The following is a 25,672-nucleotide window of genomic DNA, read 5'->3' on the forward strand; positions in this document are numbered from 1 at the left end:
ATTCATTATATAATGATGAAGTCACGAAAGCTTTAAATCAGTTACTTTATGTTAATAGCTCAACTTATTGAAAAATATATTGAGTACATTTATTATTCTTACATTTATTATATTGATGTAGTTTATACTTCGTTTTTTCACATCGGTTTATTGTATGATAGTTGGGTAGTTGCAGTCCTTTAGCGTCAATATACTAAATGCATCTGTTGATATGTAAACTCTGACTTTAACATAGCTATTTCCGTGACCAGTTACATGCTAATCCCTCACAGTAACATCATGATAATCTCCCAGTTACATGCTAATTTCTGACTTTAACACCCTGCTAATCCAACACTGTAACACAGCTATTTCAATGCTAAATTCTCCTGTTGATATGTAAACTCCTTTGTCAAGGCACTCTGCTCCTCCCACCTAGCTTAATAGACGCTGCGAAGCTTAGCAGCGTTCATTGAAGCGCTGTCGTCCCAACAGTTCTGTTTCTTCACGTGAAGAAGGCTACTTGTGTTGTGGCCGAAACGTCGTGAGAATTTTATTTTATTATGTTTTATTTTTATTATTTTATTTCCATTCTACGTGACTTTACCGAAAGAACCAAGAAGATGAATCCCAGCAGTCACGAAAGCTTTACATCGAAATTTGATCGAGTTACCTTGCTCAAACAACTTTTCTAATTGATAATGTTGGTCTGGAAAGCAAACAGGCTGATGGACTTTATAAAAAAGAATATGGAACGTACATACATATTTATGGAGACAATTAATCCTATTTAATAGTTTTAATTTATTTTTAAATGGCCAATTTGCTCGTAATAGGGGATCCCATTATTCTATTAAGTGAGTAATTTAAATCACAATCGGTCAGACAATCGATTACGAAATTAATCGTAGACCACAACTCTATATCGCGTGACATTCGCCAATAACATTGTCTCAAAGGGGGGGAAAAGTACGATAGGCGACGTTTCGGGCAATGGTCCTTCTTCCTAGCACACAGCGAGGCCGGAGAGATTGTAGTTTGCTTTTTAAAGCAGCGCTACAGACGAATGTGTGTTGAGGTTCTGTTTTGTTTGTTAATGATTTGTGTTTGTGCATCACTGCCAACGCAGCAGCAGTAACATCACCACTCTGTCTTTTTTTTACATTGCACATACGCAGCCAATATTCCAATCCCACCAGCACCACAATCCCTGCATGACCAACGACCGACCGGACAGGGTCAGCCACCCCACACACGCTTCCCTCCCATGAGCCAGACAAGAGTGGGGGTGGAGGCTAATGGAACCCATGCAAATGTATGGCTGGCCTTTGGTTTCTCTTCCACGGCGTTCGCTCCTCCTCCTCCATGCGTGGAAGTGGGCGGAAATTATCCCGTCGCGTCCCGGGCTGGGCTCTTCCATCCAATCGCGGGCAGCAGTTGGCAGCTGGAGTGTGCTTATTGCGGGGCGAGAGAGAGAGAAGGAGGGGAGCGAGAGAGAAGGGAGAGATAGAGAGACGAGAGGCATTGCAGTGATCTCGGTCTCACACTTCCACCGTTAGACGCGGTGGGAGTCGTCTGTGTGGATACAGCGGCGGGTGGCTCAGTGTGCCTACAATGCTCCATGTGTTACCACCACCATCATCATCATCACCAGCGTTCACGATAATGTCTCTTAAGCTGACGGCTAGGGGTAGATTGTAATGCGGGAATAGGGCAAGACAAAAGCTTTGTGTTCAGTTGCTGTACGCGTATCTCCCCCCACTGCCTTCGTCTCTCTCTGATTGTCTGTCCCGCCACACGCCTCATCACGAAGTAGCCAGCCTAGGGCCCATCAGCTGTCGTTGGGTTTCCGAGCCGCGTTTGACTTGGCGATCGCCCTCGTGACGACAACAACAACAACAAGAAGACGAAGAAGAAGACGACGAAGACGACGACGTGGCCACATTCACAAGCGGCTCCCACAATCCACGCCACAGCAACGCAGCGCGAGTCGCCCCTTTGTAGTGAACGAGATTTGCAGCGATAGCACCACCACCACCAGCAGCACCATCAGCACCACCAGCACCAGCAGCACCACCATCAGCAGCACCACCACCATCAGCAGCGGTACCATCAGCACCACCAGCACCACCACCATCATCATCATAAGCGGCACCACCACCATCAGCACCATCACGACCTCCACCACCATCATCATAAGCGGCACCACCAGCACCACCACCATCAGCACCACCACCATCAGCACCACCATCATCAGCGACACCGTTGTCACTCGCCAGTGGCGTGGAGTGGCGAGCCGGTCCCTCTCTGTTCCGTCTTCGTCTCGCACGTGGACAACAACAACAACGACGACACAAAAGGAGGCAAACACGGAGGAGACGAGGAGAGACACGAAGACCACCGTGATCGGGGAACGACGGTGAGAGCCCTACAGAGCCACGCACACTCGCGCGTCTCACGGGGGGGGGGGGGCGCTTGGCCGGCGGTGGCTTTGGTTGACTGCTGATGAGACGCGAAACGTCGAAGCCGGTTCCACAGAATCGGTGCTGTTGAAATTGCGTGCGTGTGTGTGTGTGCAATACCCACACCCTAAGGCCGTCTGGCTGATGAGACGTGTGTACAACAAACATACTGACGTGCTTTGTATGTATCACCTCGCATCGAGGTATATACGTGGTGAAGAGGATAATAGCGCAATTACTGTGGTTACAGTATTGAGGTTGTCTTCGAAATGCCAGCTTCGCGGATAATGAGTGACCGGATTATAGGACGCTCCAGAGAGTAAGTCTCACTCCGAACGTGTGTCCCGTGTCGGTGAGAGAGTTCTGTAGATACATCTGGGTAGCGCACACACCTACCGGATTATAAGACGCAGCCCCCCAACAATAGCTTTAAAATACGGGGGAAGGGGGCATTGAGTCTTAAATTCCCCCGGTCCCGACATCTCAAACAATCAGTATGAATGGGGTACACCTCAATGAGTGTATCGGCAGGTCTCGTGTGGTGGGTAAAGTGTGGGTACTCCCATGGGCGTGGTGCTGGCCTCCCATCCACCCCCTCGTGCGCCGGGCCGGCCTTCATAGGTGCTCGCTAACAGCACTTGCCCCAACAGTTCTGTTTAAGGCTATACGGTGGATCTTTGTCTTTGTGCTCCCACGGCTTCTCTGATACGTCTGGGCAGCATGGTAGATTAGGCGTAAAATACTCTGGAGTGGAGGCCCCTTCTGCCATGAGTGGCATGAGCAAGCAATTGCAGGGCCGCACCTTAACCTCTTTTGCCACTTTTCATGGATTGTCATCTATCCAAGCCGAAGAGTGCCCTGTTTTGTCTGTTTGTGTGTGTGTGTGTGCCAGCTGATGCAAAGATGCCAAAACACGAGGCATTTTTTTTTAAACCGAGGCTTGTTTTGATGGAGTTGAGATTGAGTAGTCATAATAATTCTTCTGCTGGACAAAAAGTAAATCATTGATGTCTGGATATTGCTTGGAAACACAACTGATGATCTATACTTTGGGCAATTATTGAATGTGGACCAGGATGAAATTAATGACATTAAATATGCAAAGAAGAGCAGGCTGAAGTGCATTTGCTAAATTTTACGTGGTGATGAAAAATCAATATACCTAACAGTGTGCTTCAAGTCAAACGTTTGCCATATGGATCAGAAACATAGAATTTGACAGAAGGAAGCAAACCCTGAAAAGCATGCACAGAAGCATGGAGATATTTTTTTACTGGGAATTACACTGAGACACAGACAGACGAACACATGGGTCAGAAAACACACCCGAATTGGAGACATTGTTGACTGTTAAGACAGGTAAGCGATCTTGGGCAGGACACGTGGGTTGCTAGTGGATATGATAGCCCGTGGGCACGACTATTGGGGGTATAGAAGCCAAAGGAAGGAAATCTACCCAAGATGACCACCGCCCTGGAGATGGAGCGATGATGATATCAGCTCCTCACGTGCAGGCGTGACAGTGATTGCGGCATCACAGGATGGCAAATACGGTGGCCATCATCCCATCAGTTTGATGGATAATTGCTGATTTGGATTATATCACTTATACATAATAATGGCCATCATTATTTTTGCAAAGAAAGCCTCCCTGAATCTCAAGACACTTTTCCAGGAGAGTCCTGCCACATTGTGATATGGAGCACATTCTTTGAATGAGTGTCAAGTGGAAAGAAACCAGAGAGCCTGGGGATAACCCACACGTATGGTTGGGTAACGCTTAAAACTTCCACACGGCAATAAATTAAACAATCCACCGCTGTAGCACCATATATGGTCCAATTCCTGGCAACCTCACGTGCACATTACTCTGCTTGGTAGATCAAATGTATTCATTACTCTGCGCTACTCTATTATAGTTTAATGCTTTCACGTTGCAGAATGTCCCAGCATTGTTGTTTATTTGGAGATTGATGTATTAAGCAGAGGGGAACATTTGTCCCCCGATTTCATTACAATAATAAACAATTAACAATTTGTATTTAAATGTGTGTATGGACACAATTGATGCTCTGCAAATGAGAGTTTGACTCGGAGGGATTTTTAAATAATATTTTTTATTTTGAAGCCAAGGAATAAGGGATGAGATACGAGAGTGTGAAGAGTGCAATTAGTGGTAACTCGATGTGTGAATGAAAGCACGCTGCACAGATGGAGATTCAAAAGGAAGCGAAGAAGATGATGATGATGATGATTTTCAGCCAGAATTGGACACTGGGGAGGGTCTCTAAACAGCCCTGCCAACCAGCAAGATGGAATTTCAGTCTTCGAGAGACAGCAGCAGAGAAGTGGGGCAACCTCCCATTGAGCAGAGGTTGTCTGAAGGTTCGGACGCAAGGCCTTGGTTTGCTGGAGCAGAGAGCAGAGAGAGAGAGAGGAATAGAGCTACATGAGACGAGGGAGGTAGAGGGGAAGGAAGTAAGTCCAGGGAGGATATACAATTACAGTAAAGCGGTTACTTAAATATTGCTTAATAACTACAGGGCTGTCAGATAATCCGAAGCTGTTTTTACCGATGTATCGTGTTCCATGCGATGAAATGTGAATAGGAAAACATACACACGCGCTACGGTCGTATCGCAGTAGTTATAGCAACAATAATAATGTGCAGCCATTTGTCAATCTACTGCTGGATGAAGGTATTGTTAATGGGAGTGGTTTCACCATACTTCACCACGCTGGGCGATGCGGATTTGTGAAGGGGGTGACCCAGGACCGTTTCGTACGTCGCTCGCCAATTACCGTTGTGTGCTAACCATTGCACCACCGCTCCACCCCTACACCGTCATACAACATTGTAACAGCATCGATTCGTGTAACCCGGTTGTACACTTTATTAGGATATGTGCATGTGTGTGGAAGAGTAGGGCAAATACCCTCGAGAGGGGCTCTTCAGAGCTCCCTGTAGTGGTGTGGAAGAGTAGGCCAAATACCCACGAGAGGGGCTCTTCAGAGCTCCCTGTAGTGGAGACCCTTCTGCTAGCAGTGGCATGAGCAAGCAATTGCAGTGCTGCGCCGTTACCATTTACTCACGTGCGGTGTATTCGTACAAATATTATGGAGTTCACCGCATGTCATGGTCATATAAGGTCATGGGGGTAGGAGAGCGTGGTTGTGTGGTCCATAGGTGACGACTGTGATATAGCTGCTGGTATGAAGCCAAACTCTATAGAGTCGATGAGCATTTGGCTGCAGGCTGCAGACAGCTGCTATGCACAATGGAGACAAAGGGACATGAACACAAAACGATCAGCTGCGCAATGTGGTTAAACTGCAGGTGAATGCGGCCAGTTGGATTCGGCGTACATATGGGGCATGGTGCATTGTGCCTCTACCACCATCCAAAGACTCGTGAGGCTTTCTCTTTCTCTGTACAAAGTTTGTCCTTGGGTGTTTATTGTCGTGGGTAAAATGCACTTTTGAGTCCTAGTCCATCGGACAGTGACTCTCCAGACTCTATAGAACCCCCTGGATATCTGCAAACAAGAGCTTTGAAGCTCGTCGGATTCCTCCAAACTAAATGAAGATTCTTAGCGTGGTATGTTTGCCTACACGTCCACACTGGCCAGACGTCTTGGATAAAGTGTGGGTAACACTTTATCTCATCACACACGACTTGCCCATCATTTTCTGTAACAGTTTTTTTTACCATATACAGTTCCGTATTTTGAAACATTTGGCAATCAATACAGCAATGAAATTTACTTCCATTGACATCCAGCATAAGGATTTGTATTTTTCTGCCTTGGCAAATCAGTCACCCATGATAGAGGTTTTTGAGTTGGATCGCGTAAATATATAAATGTGTCGTTAAACCCGCCACCACCCGACACAGCCAATTGGTAAGGTTTGTCACGTAAACTGAACGTGGCCAATTCGTCACGAGTACATCACACCGGTGTGTTGGTGAGTAAATCTACAACATTTACAATTCGAGTACGACGTTTCGCCAGTAATTACAACTAGCATCATGAGGCGACAGCCAGATTTGTGGTGAAATCCTCCTGTTTCCTTCTTAAATCGAGGGATAAATGTGATGTCGTCACTTGTGAGCCAATCAGGTGCGATCAGGCCAGTTATGTTAATTACGTAGCAAAAATGTCCTTTTATCCAGAAAAGTGCCTCCTGAGTCTCAAGACATCGTTTTTTTCAGGAGGATCCTGCATATTAGGTTATTTGGCATTTGGTAGGAAACCAGAGGGTACCTGGAGAAAACCCCACACATACATAGGGTGGTAATCCCAACACTCAAAGCTCCGCCTAGGCTGGTCCACTGTACCGATGTGTTTCTGGCCACCGCTGAGCCTAGCAGACTTAGTATTCTCACAATCTCTTCAGACCCAATAACCCTTGCCTCCAAAGTGCTGGATTACAGGGGTGAACCATCGCTCCCATTTGATACGTAACAACAGCCACGAGGCTTCTTGATGTCCAAGTAAACGTGCAACGTTGGCCCAACCATGGCATGTGGTTGGACCATTGTTGGCCCAACGTTCCATGTTCACTGGGACATTATCTCTGGCCATGTGCACGTGGAATTACCAATTCTGGTTCGGGACCCCCAAAGGTGAGATGAGTGTTATCCAACATTTTCTCGTCCAGGGACATATTATACCTCTCTGCCGCAGCACACTCCTTCGCAGGACTGCATTGTCACCAGAGGACAGTACAGCAGATGACATTGTTGTACGGTACTGTGTTCCAAAGTTTGTGCACTCTGCCAATTCGCACTGACCGGTATAGTGAAGTATGGTCAAATAACTCCCACGATCCACACGGTGTGGGGAAGTCCTCATTCAGCAATAAATTGACAAAAAGGACTGTACATGTACGTGCACAAATCGTTTGTCACTTCTATAACAATACAGCCCTATACCTCAGAGGTTTCCGCGGTTGTGCGCTAGAGCTCTTAAATGTCGTTTTGGGGTTGTTACCGCTTGTTGTTGGGCGCGATGTCCGACATTTCAGCCTGCGAAGAAGCTCCGAGCAGGTGGAGCGAAACGTCGGACCAAAAAAAAAAAACCCCGGCGAGACAACCTGGTCACGTCCGAGGAGAGGCTCGCTTGAACCTCAAGCGAGCCTCTCGTCGTGTGGCCGACGACGCTCACGAGCGTTCTGCGCGACGTGTTAAAACAACGTGCCGCGTCCTCCCCCTCTCCCTCTACAGAGTGGTGCTGGGGGCGCAGACTCGGGCGCATTGCGGGCCCCTACCCGCAGGCCCGGGCGGCGCCATGAACGGACGCAGCACCCGGCCGCAGCTGATGGTGCCAGCCCGCCTCGACGGGCTGCCCCCGTTGCCCAAGAGCCTCAGTGGCCTCCTCAACTCGAGCGGGGGCTCGTGGCGTGACCTCGAGCGCATGTGCACCAAGCGCTCCATGATCCAGGACGACCTCAGCCGTGCCCGGCGTGGCGGCGGGGGCGGCGGAGGTGGCGCCGCGGGAGATTCTCGCCTGCTCGCCGGACGTCCCGGCAACATGGAGTTGGCGCTGGCTCTGCTCCGCAAGGAGATGGTACGTACGTACGTGGAGGATCGGTTTCGGATTTCGCGTCCTTTTGATTTGTTCAGGATTGCTTTGTATGTACGTGTGTTGAACTTCTTTTGCACCGTACATAGCCAACCGTGCGAATCAGAGGCGTGGGGGAAGGACAGCAAACTAAACACGAAAAGGAGTTCTGACAAAACGAGTTTTCAATCTAGATTATATTCAATTGCTTAGCTTGAGTTGCTTCCTAATATCGTAAGGAAGAACATTTCAGGTGGTCGTTGAAGCACACCTCAAAGCGCGCGGTGCGGTGACCATCTTTGATCGATGGTTAGCCAAAAGCCGCTGCTGTGAGGATGAGCGGAGTTCGCGTGATGGTTTATGCTCCTTGACGAGATCAGCGAGATATTGTGGTTGATTTGTGGCAAGCACTTTGTGTGTCATGAGCGCGATGACCTTATAATGCATTCATTCGGCTTTCAGGTGTTTAGATGATTCCCATTACGTGATAATAGAATGCGACTCCGTGATGACAAAAGTGATGTCACCGGATGTCATGTGACATGCTGCTTTTGCTGCATTTATTTATTCATTTCAAAACGTTCCGGTTTTAAGGCCAAATTTCGGATTCATTTCATGTTTTCATATTTTGTTATTTAAACTGATTAAATGCTATTAACTTTTGTTCTCTATGTACGTAATGTAATAACTTCATATTCATCCCCGACTTTTACATCTTGACGTAAAGATCCAGCAGAAAAACGATATTTTTTTATTTTAATTTAGGAAACAGTGACATCGCGTGACGCCACTTTTGGCTGCAAAGGCACAGATGTGACACCATGAAAGTCATTTTCGGTGACATCACAATTTCGAATCATCGGAAATATAATTGACACGAACAGGATTTTCAGAATAATCCGACAATCGCTATAATGCCTCCAACGGGTTCTTACGTGCGTACGCGCCACACCAACGCTCAACGTAAGACCGTTGTATTCGCCATTGTGCGTAATAAAATCGCCCTCCTAATCGTACGCAGGTACTGATCTTTAATTGCAGAGACCGCCGCGGGCGCGTGTACGCAGCCGAGCGTGCGAGCGTGCCACTGAATAATTCAGCAGCGCAATTGGCAGAAGGCCGCAGTCGTTTCAGGGCGCTCGGCGTGAGAGGCCAACAGCTGCCGCGCGGGTCAACCGATTAGGGCATGTACAGTAGCGAGCGCGGCAACAAAACAGCCCCGCCGATCACGGATGGTGCGCCCGTGTGTGGATCGCCATCAGCCGCCGTCATGATCCATGGGAAAGATAGCCCCGTTAGTGGGTGACCATTGCACATTTTTAGCCTTTTGTTGTTTGTCCACTTTCCTCTGTCTTGTAGCGCCAAATGTGCTCAAGTGGTGTGCAACATCTTTTTGGCACCGGTCTCTTATGTCGTCAAGCCATTCTCTGTTCGGACTTCCCCTCTCTATGCGGTTCCTTCCATTTGTCCCCAAACTACAACAACAAAAAACACTTTTTATTGTCCCGTCCGTCGTCCGTCCGACCTATTGTCAGTACCGTTTGAAAAGTTGGCGCTGGTTTTGGCGACTTGATTTACGAACTGCGCGAGAAGAAGACGCCACTTTATGGGTTTTGCTTGGCCCGTGGTTGATGGGGGTTAGGGTTGGGGATGCGGAAAACCCGGAGGTGACAGATGGCATCGCGTAGCTCGGGGGGGGGGGGGGGGGGTGGGGGTGGGAGGGTGCGGGATTCAAGCCTCTTGTTACAGCCGGACAGCTCGAGGACATTCGCACTTTCCACATCGGCCTCTCCACTCGGACAATAACCGCATTGTCGCGTATGCGCCACGGAGCTGCGTTCAAATAATCTCGAAAGTATCGCCTTTTAAAGCCGCCGCAGCGTTCGAGAGCTCGTCGGTGATTTACAAACGATCTCCTTTTACTCGCGGCGGTTGGCACGGCGTGGAACAAAACCCCCAGACGGAGCGCCCGAGGAAGTGCGTGCGCGCGCGCATGCACCTGTAAACGCTTTGGCTGCCCCAGACGCATTGACACTGGTGTAGTGATGGTGGTGTACATCGTCTTCAGTTCATTGTTTGGAGATAAAAAACCGTGACACCTATAGAAATGTGGGGGGGGGGGGGGTGGGGGAGGGGGGCTTTTGCTTGCGTTGGCAATATCACTCTACGTGATGTAAGAGACAGCGAAGGTAATAGCACTCTGCCCGTTCCCACGCGGAGGCGAAGGTGTTACGGACAAAGATCTCCCGTCGTGGCCTCGCCTCGGCACATTGTTGCGGCAAGTGCTGTCGGCGAGGACCGAATTAAAGCCAGCACGGTTCAAGAAGCGGTGGCGTGGCTCGCACCCGGCCGCCACGGTCTCTGCCTCGCTGATGTTTACGCACCGGTCCAGGCACTTGTTCAAGGCCGAGTTGCGCGAGGGAAAGCCCAGCATTCTGTTGCGATGTTTCCCACCGATGTTCGTCGTGAGCGGGGAAAGAACTCGGCTCACGGGGGTTGGCATTGCTGTGTGTTAACCACTACACCACCGCTTCACCTACACACGGGCTTACACAAGCGTACCTACGCACATACACGAAGGCTGTCATCATCCAAGAGCCCAATGAGATCAGCCTATTTCACAAGGGAGGCAATAAAGTTTAGAAATACAATGACGCATTTTAAAACTTGCAATAAGCACCGCTGTTTTGTTGCCACAGTTGGCAATATCTGTTGTTTGTTTTCATCTTCCAAATCCTAACATCGATCTGTAACTTTATCCATAATTTAGCCAGACCCTCCTGAAAAAAGAGTTGAGGCTCGGCGAGGTTTGCCCGAGGCGATAACGGACGCGATGATAATAATAATAGTGGTGACTTCATTTACGTTCACATATTCCAAGGTAATATCATATCTCTTAAATATAGATGACACGTTAGCAGCTATGTTTGATTAAAAAGTAAAATAGTCTATGTTAAATTCTTCCACTGGTAACGTGAGTGTCTTGAGTTTTTCCGCTGGTTGTAGGTGTGCAGCCCTTGTCATTTCGTAAGTAAAAAAAATACGTCGGAGGTCATTTGGTGGCGGTGGTGTGAATGGCGATGGTTTCATAACGCAGAAAAGCCCCACGTACAAGAGGCCGTGAATGCCGTCGGTCGTGTCGACGTCTTCATGTGTCGGTTTCACAACGGCAATTCGTGGCTAGGGGGGGGGGTGTCGGTTTTAGGGAAATCTCTCCCCAACGCATACAGTGTCCCCGTCCTCCGTCGGCACAGTGGCTGCGTTTTTATTTTGTTTGCTTGTCGTAGGCGGCGCGGCGTGCCGATAACCCGGCACCGTGGCAGTGAGAGTTTGGCGGATCGCACAAATGTCATGCAACAACTCCCCCTTTGGCCGTCGATGTCACCATACCCTGGCCCGCCAGGAGAGGACAACAGCAAGTGGATTGATCTCCATCTGTTTCCATCTGTCTCAGACTAATGGCAGGCATTAAACCGAGACACGCTTGCTTGCGCATTTATATTGTGCGTGCAATAATTCGATGCCCTGGTACCAGTTTCCCCTCACAAGACGGCTGCCCGCCAGAATCGCAATCTTTATTTGGACTGCAGGAGAAATCCGATGATCTGCAAAGCTCTTTTTTTCACAGATGTCCAGTTGGGGCGAGTCAGCGTAGCGCACGCAGTGCACACACACAGGGGTGTCCTACGTACGACCGCGCAGCCGCGTACGAGTGAATTTCAAACCGCGTTGATAGAAGTTTGGATAGAAATCGCACAAGCTTGAACCTGTGTAAAACGAGATAAACCTGTAAATCAATTAAATATCTTGATTTGGAGTCGAGCTTTAATTATACGTAAAAATATAGATTATTTTTTTGGTATTGTTTGTGCAGTATTTAGCATTAGTACTGCCTGTCTCATATTGTCCATCTGTAACGTTAAGTTTAGTGTGTTCTCTCGTTCTTATCAGCTCAAGGGTACATTCGATTAATTTTGCATCTAGTTTTCATAAATCATACATTTGCTTCTTAGACATAATTGTAATGTTTGTAACATGACCATAGCTATTGATTCTACTCAATGAATCGTTACATCGCTATTTTTAAGATACCACCTATTTGGTGTCGTTTTCCAAACAATGAATGTGCCAGATCAAATTGATTGACATTCAGTTTAGAGATTTACGTACAACTTAAAACAGTACCGTTTACTGATCTGCAGAAATGTTTTTATTTATTTATCATCGTTACCTGATAAGCATCCAACATTGGGCCAACGTTGGCGTGTAGTTGGAACCGTTGGACTATCGTTGTCCCAACGTTGGCTCAACGTTGGCCCAACGTTGGCTCAACGTTGGCACGGCGTTCCATGTTTACTGGGTAGCCGTGAGCAATCCACTCCGCCACGGAGGACTCCACAAGCCGTCGCTTTCTCTCGACGATCCTGCGACGCAAGCGAGCGGATCTCAACGCGCCCATCTCTGCGGATGGATGACCGCTAAAATGTGTTTCCCTCCGCTACTCTTTGGTTCTTTCGGTAAAATCACGTAGGCAAAAATAGAGTAAAATGCAAATAAAAAATAAAATTGATCAATGTGTTTCCCTCCTTGGGCTGCCCACCCCATCTTCCGTCTCTTGCCCTACCCAAGCCCACTTCCCTTTCTTAAGTCAACTTGTCTATTACAAGGAGAGAGAGAGAGGAACGGAGAATACGTGGGTTATTTTATTACTTTTATTAGCATCCAGGATACAGAGCATAGATGCGGCGTTGCGTTGGCAGGAGTTGCTTCTGGGCACCGGCTAACTTGGCTGCCGGGTGAGCTTGTTCTTGCAGAGCCGGAACGGTGGCGGAAACTTTGGGTCCTCTGCCACGTGGTAGCTGCCAGTTGTTTGCACGATAAACACATTGCTGTAAATGGTTTTCTTGTTTGGCCCTGTTATCTGACCCGCATCTGCGTCCAGCTGCCACATCACGCGATCCACCCCGCTCCCCCACTCCCGTCCTGTCCCTACCCCATCTCACAACATTCACCCTTGCCCTGCCCGCAACCGCAAGACGCCACCGCCGCTGACATGGCTGTGCGGGCACGTGTCTGGCTCGCCGGCGGTCGTGACCCCGTGGTGCATCGCCTCAGCCAGCGCGGCACTTATAAGAGGGGGCACATATATTACAGTACAACTCCTCTTATCCGCAACTCCTGTTATCCGGGAGAGCTATAGGGTCGGCGCAAGCTCCGATTATCCGTGCCCCGCCCTATTCTCACGTTGACCCGCGACTATCTGAAATGTTTTTTGTTTTGCGGATTATAATTGGAGCGAATTTGTGGGTAATATTTGCGGATATGTACAATAAATACTTACTTTTTACTCGCATCATTCGGGTTTCATGGATTCGCCACCCAATATGTGCTACCGCGAACACTGTGCACATTTCAATTGAAAAACATTCAAGTTCGTGGGTAAGGGGAAGTCAGCTGTAATCTGTGAGGAGCTATACTCGGCATAATCTGCAATTTCCCGTGCTCGCCCGCTGTGTAACCCAGCCTCCGGTCTGACAGGCCTTCCCCTCCCTCATCCTCCTTCCTTCCCTCTGCCCATCCTATCTATCTTCCATGAACAAATAAATCGTATCGCATTGTACATTTATCTCATTCGTTTTGTACGGCTCGAATATCCGAGGCATTTCCGCTGCGTATGCACAACAAGGTCATCTTGTATTCTTGGTTCTTTCGGTTAAGTCACGTAGAAGGGAAACAATAAAATATTTGTTATTATTAAACATCAAAATATTTTTTATTATTTTATTGTTTCCCTTCTACGTGACTTTACCGAAAGAACCAAGAATATGAATCCCTGCAGTCACGAAAGCTTTAAATCAAAATTTAACGTCATCTTGTTTGGAATAAAATGTTTGTTTGGTTTTGCCAGGCGGTATTGATGCAGAACGTACGTTGCATAGCGAAGGATAAAAAAAATACATTCAGCCATTCTCAATCCACCACTGGATGTTGGCCTAACCGTTCCATTTTAGTCATTTGGGCTTTTTGACCATACTTAACCTCAATGGTCGTAGCGAAACGGTGAAGGAGGGGAGAGGGCAGCACCGTTTCAGATATCACTCACCACTGATGTTAGCCGTGTCAGGTAATCAAATCAGGCTGGCAGGTTCATAGCACAGCACGCTAACCAGTGTATACTGCATGCCGTCATATAATCTGTTGCTTGGAGCTTGAATGGCCGTGGCCATGTCCGACGATAACAGATGGTAGAACGGCCCTACGCATGCTCAATTTTAGCTAATTTAATTTGGCTTAAAGCACATGTTGTGAGCATCTCTAATTTGTGTATAGTCAATTGAATATTTTTGCGGGCTCATGCAGAGATGGTGGCTGCCTGTAAATGTTTAGTGTTTAAATTAGTTTTTTTTCCTACGATTTATTGTGACCATGAACTTGTTTCCTTCCCAATTAGCCAACAGACTGGTATTAATAGCATCCATGGCTAGCAGGGTAGAGTAATAACCTTGTTTGCTAAAGATATATGCACCGTATGAAAACCTTTAATTATATTGTTGTTGAAATACTGTGGCCGTGGTTGGTGCAATGCGTCCTGAAACGAATGACCCGAGTTTGATTCCCGGCTATGCCTGATATTATTAGCGAGTGAAATCTGAACCAGTCCTGGAATCCACTCTCAAGTTTCAAGTTGATTTTGTGTAACCAGGTGAGAGAGATCTCAAGAAACCAGCCATGAGTCTCATTTGCAAGAGTAACTCGGGCCACCAAAATTACAAAAGCTAAACAAATTTAAAAAAGCGCAGTAATGAAACAAATAGAAAGGAGAGGTAAAAGAAAGAACCGTGTCATTTGAGAAATCGAAAATATTCCACGACATAAATACCCTCTTATGAGTGCTCCGCCTTCCTGGACTTGACCTGGACAGTCTGGGAATCGGCATATGTGTTCAGGTGGCAGGAATTGATTTATACCGACATCTGGTGGCAATGATGAGAGACCACACGTGCTCACTCAAGGTGGCAACCCAGGCGTGGTGTTTTATGGGCCCAGTCTCTGCCTTGTCAAGAAGAAAGGTGGACAAAATGATTCCTCTCTGAATGGCAGCACTAATTGGTTGACATGCTGTGCCCGAGTTAAAAAAAAGTCACTTCACGGTTGCTCTCACGATTACCGGCACATCTTTCAAGCACCTGAAATGTACATCCCCAGTCAGTGAAGTGGCCCCTTAATGTAACAACTCGCTCTAATTAATATAATTAAATACAGTACTTAAAAATTCGGCACTTACGATGATTACAAACGCGCCGCAGTTAAACGCATTCACTCGAGCTTACGGTTTTAATTGTTACGGCAAACAGTGGTTGCGCAAAAAGTGCGTCGGATATACACATAGCACGCAGAGCAGGGTTTACAAAACTCCTCTCTTCATGGGGAACATGTGCCAACACAATTATGCCGTCCTGTCCGTCTCCGGTAACAGACGGCGGCGCGTAACTTACGCCGGATTCTGAGGATTTGTACGGTTCGGTAGAAATTCCTAGGGGTACATTGAGGATGAAGGAGTACGGTCGAACAATTCTACGGCGCATTACGCGGATTTTATTTCGCTGCATAAGTCGCGAGGCACGTCATGCGCAGCGTCATATCGGGGAGATCATTGTTGTTTTCGTTTTAAGCCGTACTGGGTCAAGGTGGTTCAGAGAAACCAGGAGTGGAAGTGCGATGAATGTATGACACACACACACATGTAAGGCCTCTTCTTGACTTCAAATGGCTTTCCCTCCACTTTTCTGAATTCTGGCAATTTTCTCGGGAAACAAAATGGAAAGTGTCACCCGACGGGCGCCACTCTGCACGCTACACTGTACGGGAGGCCTCGAGGTGCGACCTTCCAAACTGCGCGCTTTCGCGTTTCAAAGTCTTTGATAAAACCGAACGATGCCCACTGCAGGTTTCCCTTCTTCCCCGCATCACGATACCCGCAGAGCATCGTGATACCCGCAGAGCATCGTGATACCTGCAGAGCATCGTGATACCTGCAGAGCATCGTGATACCCGCCGAGCATCGTGATACCCACATAGCATCGTGATACCCGCAGAGCATCGTGATACCCGCAGAGCATCGTGATACCCGCAGAGCATCACGATACCCGCAGAGCATCGTGATACCCGCAGAGCATCGTGATACTCGCAGAGCATCGTGATACCCGCAGAGCATCGTGATACCCGCAGAGCATCGTGATACTCGCAGAGCATCGTGACCGTTACCGAATCGGCATTTCGTATTTTTTTGTTCACCAGAAGCTCCCGTCTGCTGCGTGCAATAAATTCAATCGCCCGGTTTGATTTTAAATACTGTATACGAAAGCATGACCTCACGTGAAAAAAACAAAGGCCTGATACTCGGGAAGAATTTCCTGGGTCAGTGAAGAAATTGGAATGCGGAGCATGCTACTGTACTGTACAGTAAATGACATGTTAATAAAAAAATATATATTTAAAATAGATTTAATGTTGCCGAGTTGAAATCTGGCTGACTGTCCTTCCTCAGGAGTTATTGAAGTTTAGTGAAGTGTCGTCAAGAAAACCCCATGTTGGGAGCCCCTCACCCAGCAGGGGCTTGACAAGAGGGCTGTGTACATCTACAGAGCGTCTTGTTACAGCTAGGGTTGAGCGGCGGATCATGTCAGATTGAAGTGGGCATGATGGACTCATTGAGGTGCAATGAGTCGTTGGAATTTTTTTTGTAAACATTTAAATTCCAGAAGTTAATGTGGGGATTGTCCTCACCGAAGTGGAATGAGTTTTCACAGTGTGCAGGGAGAGGCATTCGTGGGGGGTCAGACGGTCACCAAAACACGATTTTTTTATTTTCCAAAACTACTGCAGCGGCAACCGAATAGCTTGTACTGTGCTCCGTGATGGACGTCGTCTTGTTCGTCTCAACCACTGGCCCGTCATCCTTTCTAGCGATGTGTTCTGCTCATTTCCACGTAGTTGTCTTAACAACCAACATATGATGTCGTTTCCGTGTGCATGTTCTCCAGTCCTTCGTTTTCCTCTACCTGTTTCGGTGTAATTCCAAGCATGCACCTCTCCATGCTGAAATCCGCTGCTGTGAAGGAGCTCAACGGATTGTTGTAACAAATTTAGCACAAAAAGCAGTTCTAAAGAAATTCGTCTTCAATCTAGATGATTTAAAATTGCATAGCTCCAATGGCTTCCTAATATCAGCAGGAAGAGAGTTCCAGATGGCCGCCTCTCGCAGCAGCGGCTTTTGGCTGGCCAATCAAACAAAGACGGTCACTGCATCACGCGCTTTCAGATGCGCTCCTGCGGCCGTCTGGAACGTTCTTTCTTCCGATATTAGGAAGTCGCAGGGAGCTATGAACTTTGAAATCGCCTAGATTGAAAACTAGTTTGTTTAGAACTGCTTTTTTTGTTAAGTTTCTTGTCCTTCCACCTCTGATTCGTGTGGTTGGCTACGTACGGTGCAAAATAAATGAAACATACAGTACATACTTACATGAGACCGTGATAGATTGCGACGACTCAAGCAGACCAAATCTAGCAGCGGATGAATCATGGCTGATGATTATTTTGACTGTACTCTACAGGAATTTGCCTATGCTGTGTACATCTGGAAGTTCACGAGCACTGGTTTAAGGAAGCTTGGCTCTGCTGATGAGGGTTAGCTTCAAACCAATGCTGCTGAATATTCTGTACTCCCATAAGGCCGTGGTGGCTAATGGGATGTGTGCTGAATGCTTTTGTTGAATTGAAGGAGGCATTGTCCACTTACTCGCCTCGTTTAACAAGCATTGGCAATTTGACATCAATGTATTTTAGTGAAACTCCACTGAGACCGTGAGCCATTAACCCCGTCCCGATTGTGTCCCCCTGCACAGCTGGGCCTGCGCCAGCTGGACATGTCCCTGCTGTGCCAGCTGTGGTCGCTGCATGAAGGCATCCAGGAGTACAAGGGGCTGGTGCAGGACCTGGGGCCGTGCGGCCCCGCCTCCACGCCCGACGCACCGCTCTCCTCGCTCGACATGAACGGCTGCTTCGACGACGACTTCGAGCTGGACCGTCCGTCGCCGGGCGGCTCCCTCTCCCACCCGTCCCCCTCCTCGTCCAGCGCTGCGACGTCGGCGATGACGCCTCCTTCGTCGCCGGCTGCGCACTCCGGATTCTCGTCGTCGGCGATGGGTCTCCGGGGCGCATGGCTCACAGACTCGTTCCACATGACCATCTAACGCCGTCCGTCACCCAAAAAGATTTTCCCGTTGCTGCTTTGTTAATGCGCCGGCCAAGAGGAAAGCAGCCTTGGTTTCATTTTCGTTTGTTCGTTCGTTCGATCGATCGTACATTGTGAAACTGTGATGGCCCGGCGAGACTTCCACGTGTTGTTCCAGATGCAAGGGAGACCCTGGAGACCGTTAAAACAAATTGCCGTGCTGTAATTAATTAACTCGTTCGTTATGAAAGCTGTATTTATGAGCAGGTGAGTGCCCAGTGAAACTCCGGTCGCAAGGAGACACCTTTTCGATTTGGGCACCGCTGGTGCGCGCGTGATTATGCATGCCCGAAATTAAAGATAATCGTCATTTGTCGTAAAGGACATCGTACACCGAGCTGTGTTTCAGCTTCGTGTGAAATGGCATCGGAGTTGAGACTCAAAGCGATTGGAGATGACGCTCGTCTATACAGCATAGCAGGCGAACTTTGCCATTTGCCTTAAAACTTTGGTGACATTTTAATATAATTATCAAAATGGAAGCGCTGGCTTAAACAAAAAAAAACAAGCAATGGAGAGTCATCCTCGACATATCTCTGTTGAGTTATTCATAGGACATTTGAAGGATTAAAGGTGTGATAAACTTCGTCTACTGACAATAATCTTGTTGTTTTCATTGGGTATGCATGCCCATCGATTGTAGAAAGGCAGTGTAAATGGTCTCATCATGCATGACCTTACTTTTCGCAGTACAGAACATTATTGCCACCACACCTTTTCATTCTGCTTGTGATTAACAAATAAATTAAGGGACTCTGAAGTGGTTTCGGGTTTGCACCGCACCTTCAATTAGCACGGTTGGCTGCATACGGTGCAAACGAGGTTCAACATACATACGTACCGCATTGTGTTGTTAGGGCACGGTGCCCTACGTGTTCGCTGCGAGTGCTGGGAGCTTTTTCGGTTCATCATTTCCCAAAAAGGCTCCCAGTATGTGGAGCCAAGCGTTGGACATTGTGCCGAACAACATTCGCTACATATTCTTGGTTCTTTCGGTAAAGTCACGTAGAAGGGAAACAATAATTTTTATTATTTTATTGTTTTCCTTCTACGTGACTTTACCAAAAGAACCAAGAATATGAATCCCTGCAGTCACGAAAGCTTTAAATCAAAACATTTGGTACGACCCTAATACGCATCGGAGAACTATCCCGCACATCCGCGAATACCTATGCATTTGAATAACTTAACTTAAAGGGGTACATCAACATTGGTGGAAATTCTGTAGATCGGTGCAAAAGAAGTTCATCATACATACATACATAAAGTGTTTAAAAACAAATTCAACTATAAGTGTGCTCTTGCACATTGTGTTGATAGGCGTTAGGGAGACAGCTGAAACAATGTTAAAAATCTTGTAATTTTCTCAGATTTACCATGTAATCATGTGTATTTCCTTGAAAGCAGACCCCAAAAAGATGAGATGGACCATGGCCCCAATATAGTTCATTACTTACCTGCCACAAGTTCAGCGAGGCCAGATTTTACAACACAAGCATCTACATTTGTAAAATTCAAGATAAACAAATATGCATATCTTAGAGGGTAGCACAGGGGTAGGCAACCAAAATAACAAGTATAGCAATTTTTTTCGAATTCGGTAAATAACTCCATATTTCAAGAGTCGCAATGCATGTGAACACTGGATGGTGGTCCTTATTAAATAACGTCAGGAAGCAGTCCTTAAAGAGCCGCAGGTTGCCGGCCCCGGGTGTAGCGCATTCACTTGCGATTCAAAGGTTCAATATCGTGACCTCACCAACGGTGTATCACGTGGTGTATTAACAACAATGCAGTTCTCAATATTTGTTCTTGGCTTAGGCCACGCAGTGATTTAATTCCAAACTTCTCGTCATTAACCCTCCAGCAGACGACATACAGTAACTACCCCTACGTTTTAAGTTAACAAAGGGGATGTTTGCAAATGTTTTATTTTAAAGTTTGAGCACAATAATGCTGTTGTATTACAGTAAACACGCCGACACAAATATATGTAATATTTCTACAAATAACGCGATCTGTTTTTGTACTAATCGGCATTCTCTTACCTTTTTAGTCCAGAATATAAATCATTTGGACTTTCAAAAGTTGGCAACATAAAGTTGATTAAAGCAATTACCTGGAGTATTGTGACCATGATCTAAGGCATGGACTAGTATGCTGTATATTATTATAGGTGGTGCTGCATTCACATCACTCTGTTTTATGCCAGGAGCAGCGTTGGGGCAGTAACTCTTTGTTTCAGCCACGCAAGGAAGTGCCAGTTTGTGGTTTGTGTTCAGAATCAGAATCTTGCTTTAAACTGGAGGAATCTGATGAGCTGTGAAGCTCTTTTTTGCTTTTCTGGCTGTCCTTTATGCAACTTTGATTGAGTCGACAAATCATTTGGTGATGCTGATGCTGCCTTATTGGGTAGTGGTGCACAAGCATAAATAAGAAAATACTCTAAATTCATCAATAACAAAAATAAAGTATATAATCAGTGACGTTTCATGCAATGGCCCACCTTCGAAGCACGGAGAGAGGTCACAGAAGTGGTGTGCTATGCAGAAGGGCCATTGCCCAAAAACATGAGCCAGTCATTCTCCTTTTCCCTGTGAAGACCACGGTGTTATTGATGAATGGGTTGAGGTTTCTTGGCCGGGTAGGTACACAGGACAAAAACAACACCAACAGATCAGAGCGGCCAAGTGAGGCTGACATTACAAGACAAGCCAACAACATCGCGATACCGTGGCTCGTGCCTTTGCTTTAATGACAACACCACAGTTCAAAAACAAATCGGATATTTCAGTGAAGCCATATAATTCGTATTTTGGTGAAAATATTTCTACTTTTTGTGGGGTTTCGGTGTTAAGTAACATTTTGGTGAAGTGCCAAAAGGACCAAATTCAACTCCGTGCGTGTCCTGGAAAGCTTTTGTACTCAAATATTTAGAGTCCATCACGTACAGCCTCTTCTTTGCAGGTGGAGCTTCCGTTCCACATTTTGTGGTGTGGCAAGATTTGAAAACCATTGTACGTCTCTGGATTCCTCGACTTTGATTATGCAACATATACTCTCTCTAAGCAGGCAAAAACTGCACTGACTCAATACGCAGTGTCTCTGTTATCGAAAAGGTCCTTGCATATTATATATTTTGTTTATTTATTTAATAACAGAGTATTCACCAGCTATAAGTTACACTGTGAAAATATAGAGCTGGTCTACGTTTGACCTTCAACCCACTTTGTTATTGTTGGGGTGCTGATGGTACATAGTGGGAGGGGGGGGTGTTTTGTAAAGACGGGAGCTTTGTGCTTCAATCGTAAGGGTCCCTTAATCGCTGCTTTCCCAGGCTTATCACCTGCCAAACAATCTGAGTCCTGCTCATTATTTTCTGAAGCCCAGTCGCACATTGGGGGACCCTTGTAAGCGTGCCATCACCCATCGACTTGTTCCTTTCCTTCTTGGAAAAAAAAACTGAAGGTAATTTCTTGCTCATGCCACCCACCGATGGAATGCCTCCACTTGAGTGAGCTCTGGAGAGCCGCCTCCAGGGGGTATTTGGCCTACTCTTCCACACTGGCCAGACGTCTTAAAAAAGAGAGGTGGGAGTACCTAGACTTTACCCCACAACGTGCAACCTGTCGTTCGACGTTCTGTGGCAGGCCCGTTCGTGCTGCCACGTGGTGTACCCGTTCGTGCTGCCACGTGGTGTACCCGTTCGTGCTGCCACGTGGTGTACCCGTTTGTAAGGAGTAGGGGAGGCGGGAGGGGTTAATAAACTAGCCTGTACGTTTCAACGTATTGTACATTGCAGTGATTGTGACTGTTTTTATTATATCTGCATGCGCGCTCAAAATATATCAGACGCACGTACCCTCGTCGGCCTCGTACATTTGGAGGCTGTCCGCTGGTGCTCTTTTAATATCCGTGGTTTGTAAAGCGTTGTCGATTGCAAGGTAATTTTCGAGTAGACCATTGCTAGCCCAGAGTACGGTACCTTGTGGAATTACCGGGGTTTACATGCGCCAAGGAAATTTAGTCTGCTAATAAAACGGCTCCAGCACTTTCTGTGCAACTTGAGACTGGGGTATGAATCGCCCTGACTTGGTTAACCCATCACTTTAGTTTACCGCTGTTGAACGTTTTTGTAACAATTATTTTGTTGCGTGTGTAGTGGTGTACATTTTGTAAATTAATTTCAGTAATGTAATTTTGTAATTTAAAAAGAAAACAATTCCTTGACTGTTTGGCAGCAACGTCGATGTGGACTGATTTAATGTGACAATCTAAGAGAGTGATTTTGTTTTTTTCTTTATGCAGGGCATTTTTATAATACTTTGGATCAATTGCAGTGAAAGTCGAAATTTGGTACAGTGCTTCTATTTATATATGTATGGGTAGGAGTGACCAATACTGTGCAGTGGGTCCTTGATTGTGTGTGTGTATATGTGCATATATACACAGTACTACATATCTGAACATCAGGGCTATTTTCATGGTTTTCAACCGTAATCAAAAACTGTTAAAGTTTTACCAGCAAACAGTGCCAGCCTAAAACTATGTCGGTTTATACATCCTGGCCCGTTGACTTTTCCCCTTCGTGACTGCATTTTGTTATTGATGGCATGAGTTGTTGACAGGGTATGTCTGCTATCTCTTTGGAATATTTCATTCAATGCAACGTTAACTTCAAAGAGACGCGTGCGTGGATGGCATAGTGTGTACGTGCTCGATATACACACGGACGGAGCCGTTAAGGACACCTCACTGATTTTCAACAACCCATCGTATCAACTGGGCGATTGATTGTTCATGAAACCAATTGCTCTATATCATGGAGGAGAGAGTGTTAGTATCGGCTATACCTGTATTGAGAATGGCGGGATACATGTAGACGCTTTGAATTAAAATACTTTCTACTTTGATGTCTCCCTTATTTTAGTGGGGTATCGATACACGGACCACCCTGTGTACTCACCATGCACTTTGGATGCATGCACATTACCGCTGTCATGGCTTCACTATTACTGCAGAAGGGTCCCACTTGTTTTCTTCAACTTCCGCTCTTGATCGTGTGGATGTTCTCGCCGTTCCTAATGGTTGTGAGCTGCTTTGAGTGTGGACCGATGTTTAAAATTGCTCCCCTGCATTTTAGAGAAAATATTTCACGGGCTTAAAACAACACCTAAAGATGTTAAAGCTGCCTTCTTACTAAAAGTTTGCACTTTAGTTTCGTTTTTTGTATCGTTATCGACCGTCTGACTTGTCATATTTCGTGTACTGCTTTTGCTAAATGTTTGAGTGTTCTGCTGCATGCGTTCATTACCTCTGTGGGGAAAATCGTTTGGCCAAATGGTTCTTGCCCTGTTGTCCTTGACTCGGTGAATTCCAGAAAATCGATTGTTATTTTTTACAAAAATGACATGAACACAGATTGGAAAATTTAAAGTTTGGAAGTGTGGAAAACAATCCGTTATTCTATATCAGCCAATAAACAATTAAAACTAAACACGTCCATCTATAAACAAATACACAATTAAAACTAAACACATCCAACTATTAAAAAATAAACAATTAAAACTATACACGTCCATCTATAAAATAAACAAATAAAACTATGCACGTCCATCTATAAAAATACCGTAAAAGGTTTTTTTTTTTAATCAGTAATATATTGTGTAATGGCCCTTCTTCATAGCAGAGAAAACGGGCCATTGCCAAAAACATCACCGGTGTTATTGATGAATGTGTTGTATACACCGCTGCCAACCCAGTATCACCAAAAGTGTTGTTTAATAAAGACATTTGGGTAACGAGTATTATGCAGCTTCAAGGCGAATGGAGGTTGTTTGCTGACATTTCAATATTTAATTGGTGGCACAGGATGCCTTTCCAGTCGTTGCCATACCCAGCGATGGTTTTTGTACATCGAAAGACCCTTTGCGAAGTGGCAAATGGAGACAAGTGTTTTAAAATGGGCATGTTAGGAAATTTCAGTTGACCTCGCATGTTTAGCTCTCTTTTGTGGGCACATTGTTACTGTTAAGCTCATCCAAAGCGTCGTGCTGAATTGGATGTGCAGCTTAGCCTGTTTGTGTTCTCGGCGACATTTTGTTCGGCAACGTTTATATCCGAAACCTAACTGCTGAGAACCACGGTGTTTTTTTTATATTTAATCCCAACATGAAGAGTGCACACGCTTAATGTAAATGTCTGCTGCGAGTCAATGTGATCTGGAACCTGTTGACAGTTTGGTAATAAAGGTGAGTGATGAAAGAACAGTTGAGTTGTCCACTTTTTTTAAAATGAATGTCCGTGCTGGCGTTGTGCGTGTTGCGCCATTACAAAGTTGTATCGTAAAATTGTAATAAACCAAACGCAAGACTTGGCTAATATAGATGTGTTTTCACTTTCAACATTTAAACCCCACACTTCAATGTGACACAGTGGTGAGTGCACTAAGCTTATGAACCTGGTGTAGCGAGTTTGACCCTCCGATATGACTGCTACATCGTGGCGTGGAGAAACATAACCAGCCGTTGCCAAAGCCCCCTGGCACCTTACCAACCCTCCCTGACCAGCATGGTGAAGTTCAATCAAACAACCCCAATAAATGGCACCGCGTTTGGGAGGACTTCATCAAGTATCTGTAAATTATTATTTGTACGACGCCGAGTATTAGTTTGGCACTTCGGGTTGACGCCTCTCCGGGTTTGACCAAGGCAGGGAACTAGCAAGTGTTGAACATTGTTACGGGACACTGCCCAGTTTTTATTGACCTCGGCTGACTGGGAACCAGGCTTGACCCCGGGACCCTGGACGGTACCGCGAGAACCGACGGTTCATGGATAACCAGGACCCCCAGACCCAAGACCCTACTTATAAACAGGCACGATTATTTAGTCATTCAGCAATATTTCAGCCACTGCATTCTTATCATTTAAACTCCTCCCTGGTATTGGCTGAGTAGGTGAAAGGGGTAGAGAATAGTAAACGTAATCACTGGGCGCGAACAGGACGCCTTCTGCATTTGATTGCTGGCGCATACGACGCATGGAATGTGTCTGGCGAATCAAACCCTCATTGAACTGGAGACGGAATGGAGGGAAATAAGTTGTGATACTGTGTTGGACTCTGTGGGGTGAGAAGAAAGGGAGAGCTGACAGAAATTATGGAGTTGGGATATTTAGTCTTTCCAGGATAATCATTATTTCATTGTATATAGCGTCATTAATGCTATTGCATCCCACAACGCTGCACATCAATGATCCAGTTCTGTACACAGATAATACAAAAACAAAAACCTACTACTTAGAAATGGAATCGGCTTTGCGAATCGGTTAAAGAAAAAGAAAATAAAAAAATTCGCGTCAGCCAATCGAGAG

General features: G+C 46.3%; 1 protein-coding gene across 1 annotated transcript; it reads left to right on the top strand.

Annotated features, from left to right (window-relative positions):
* Positions 1-1,760: 1,760 nt before the first annotated feature.
* LOC116948297 (uncharacterized) lies at positions 1,761-24,566 on the top strand (the record flags this gene model as incomplete). Its single annotated transcript, XM_032964818.2, has 3 exons — positions 1,761-2,398; positions 7,669-8,011; positions 17,911-24,566. Coding segments are annotated over 3 exons (1,329 nt in total), but the record flags the coding sequence as incomplete, so codon positions are not given.
* Positions 24,567-25,672: the final 1,106 nt, after the last annotated feature.

Source organism: Petromyzon marinus, chromosome 33 (genome assembly GCF_048934315.1).
Source record: "Petromyzon marinus isolate PM22_M1 ecotype Great Lakes invasive population chromosome 33, UKy_Petmar_22M1.pri1.0, whole genome shotgun sequence".
Taxonomy (NCBI): domain Eukaryota; kingdom Metazoa; phylum Chordata; class Hyperoartia; order Petromyzontiformes; family Petromyzontidae; genus Petromyzon; species Petromyzon marinus.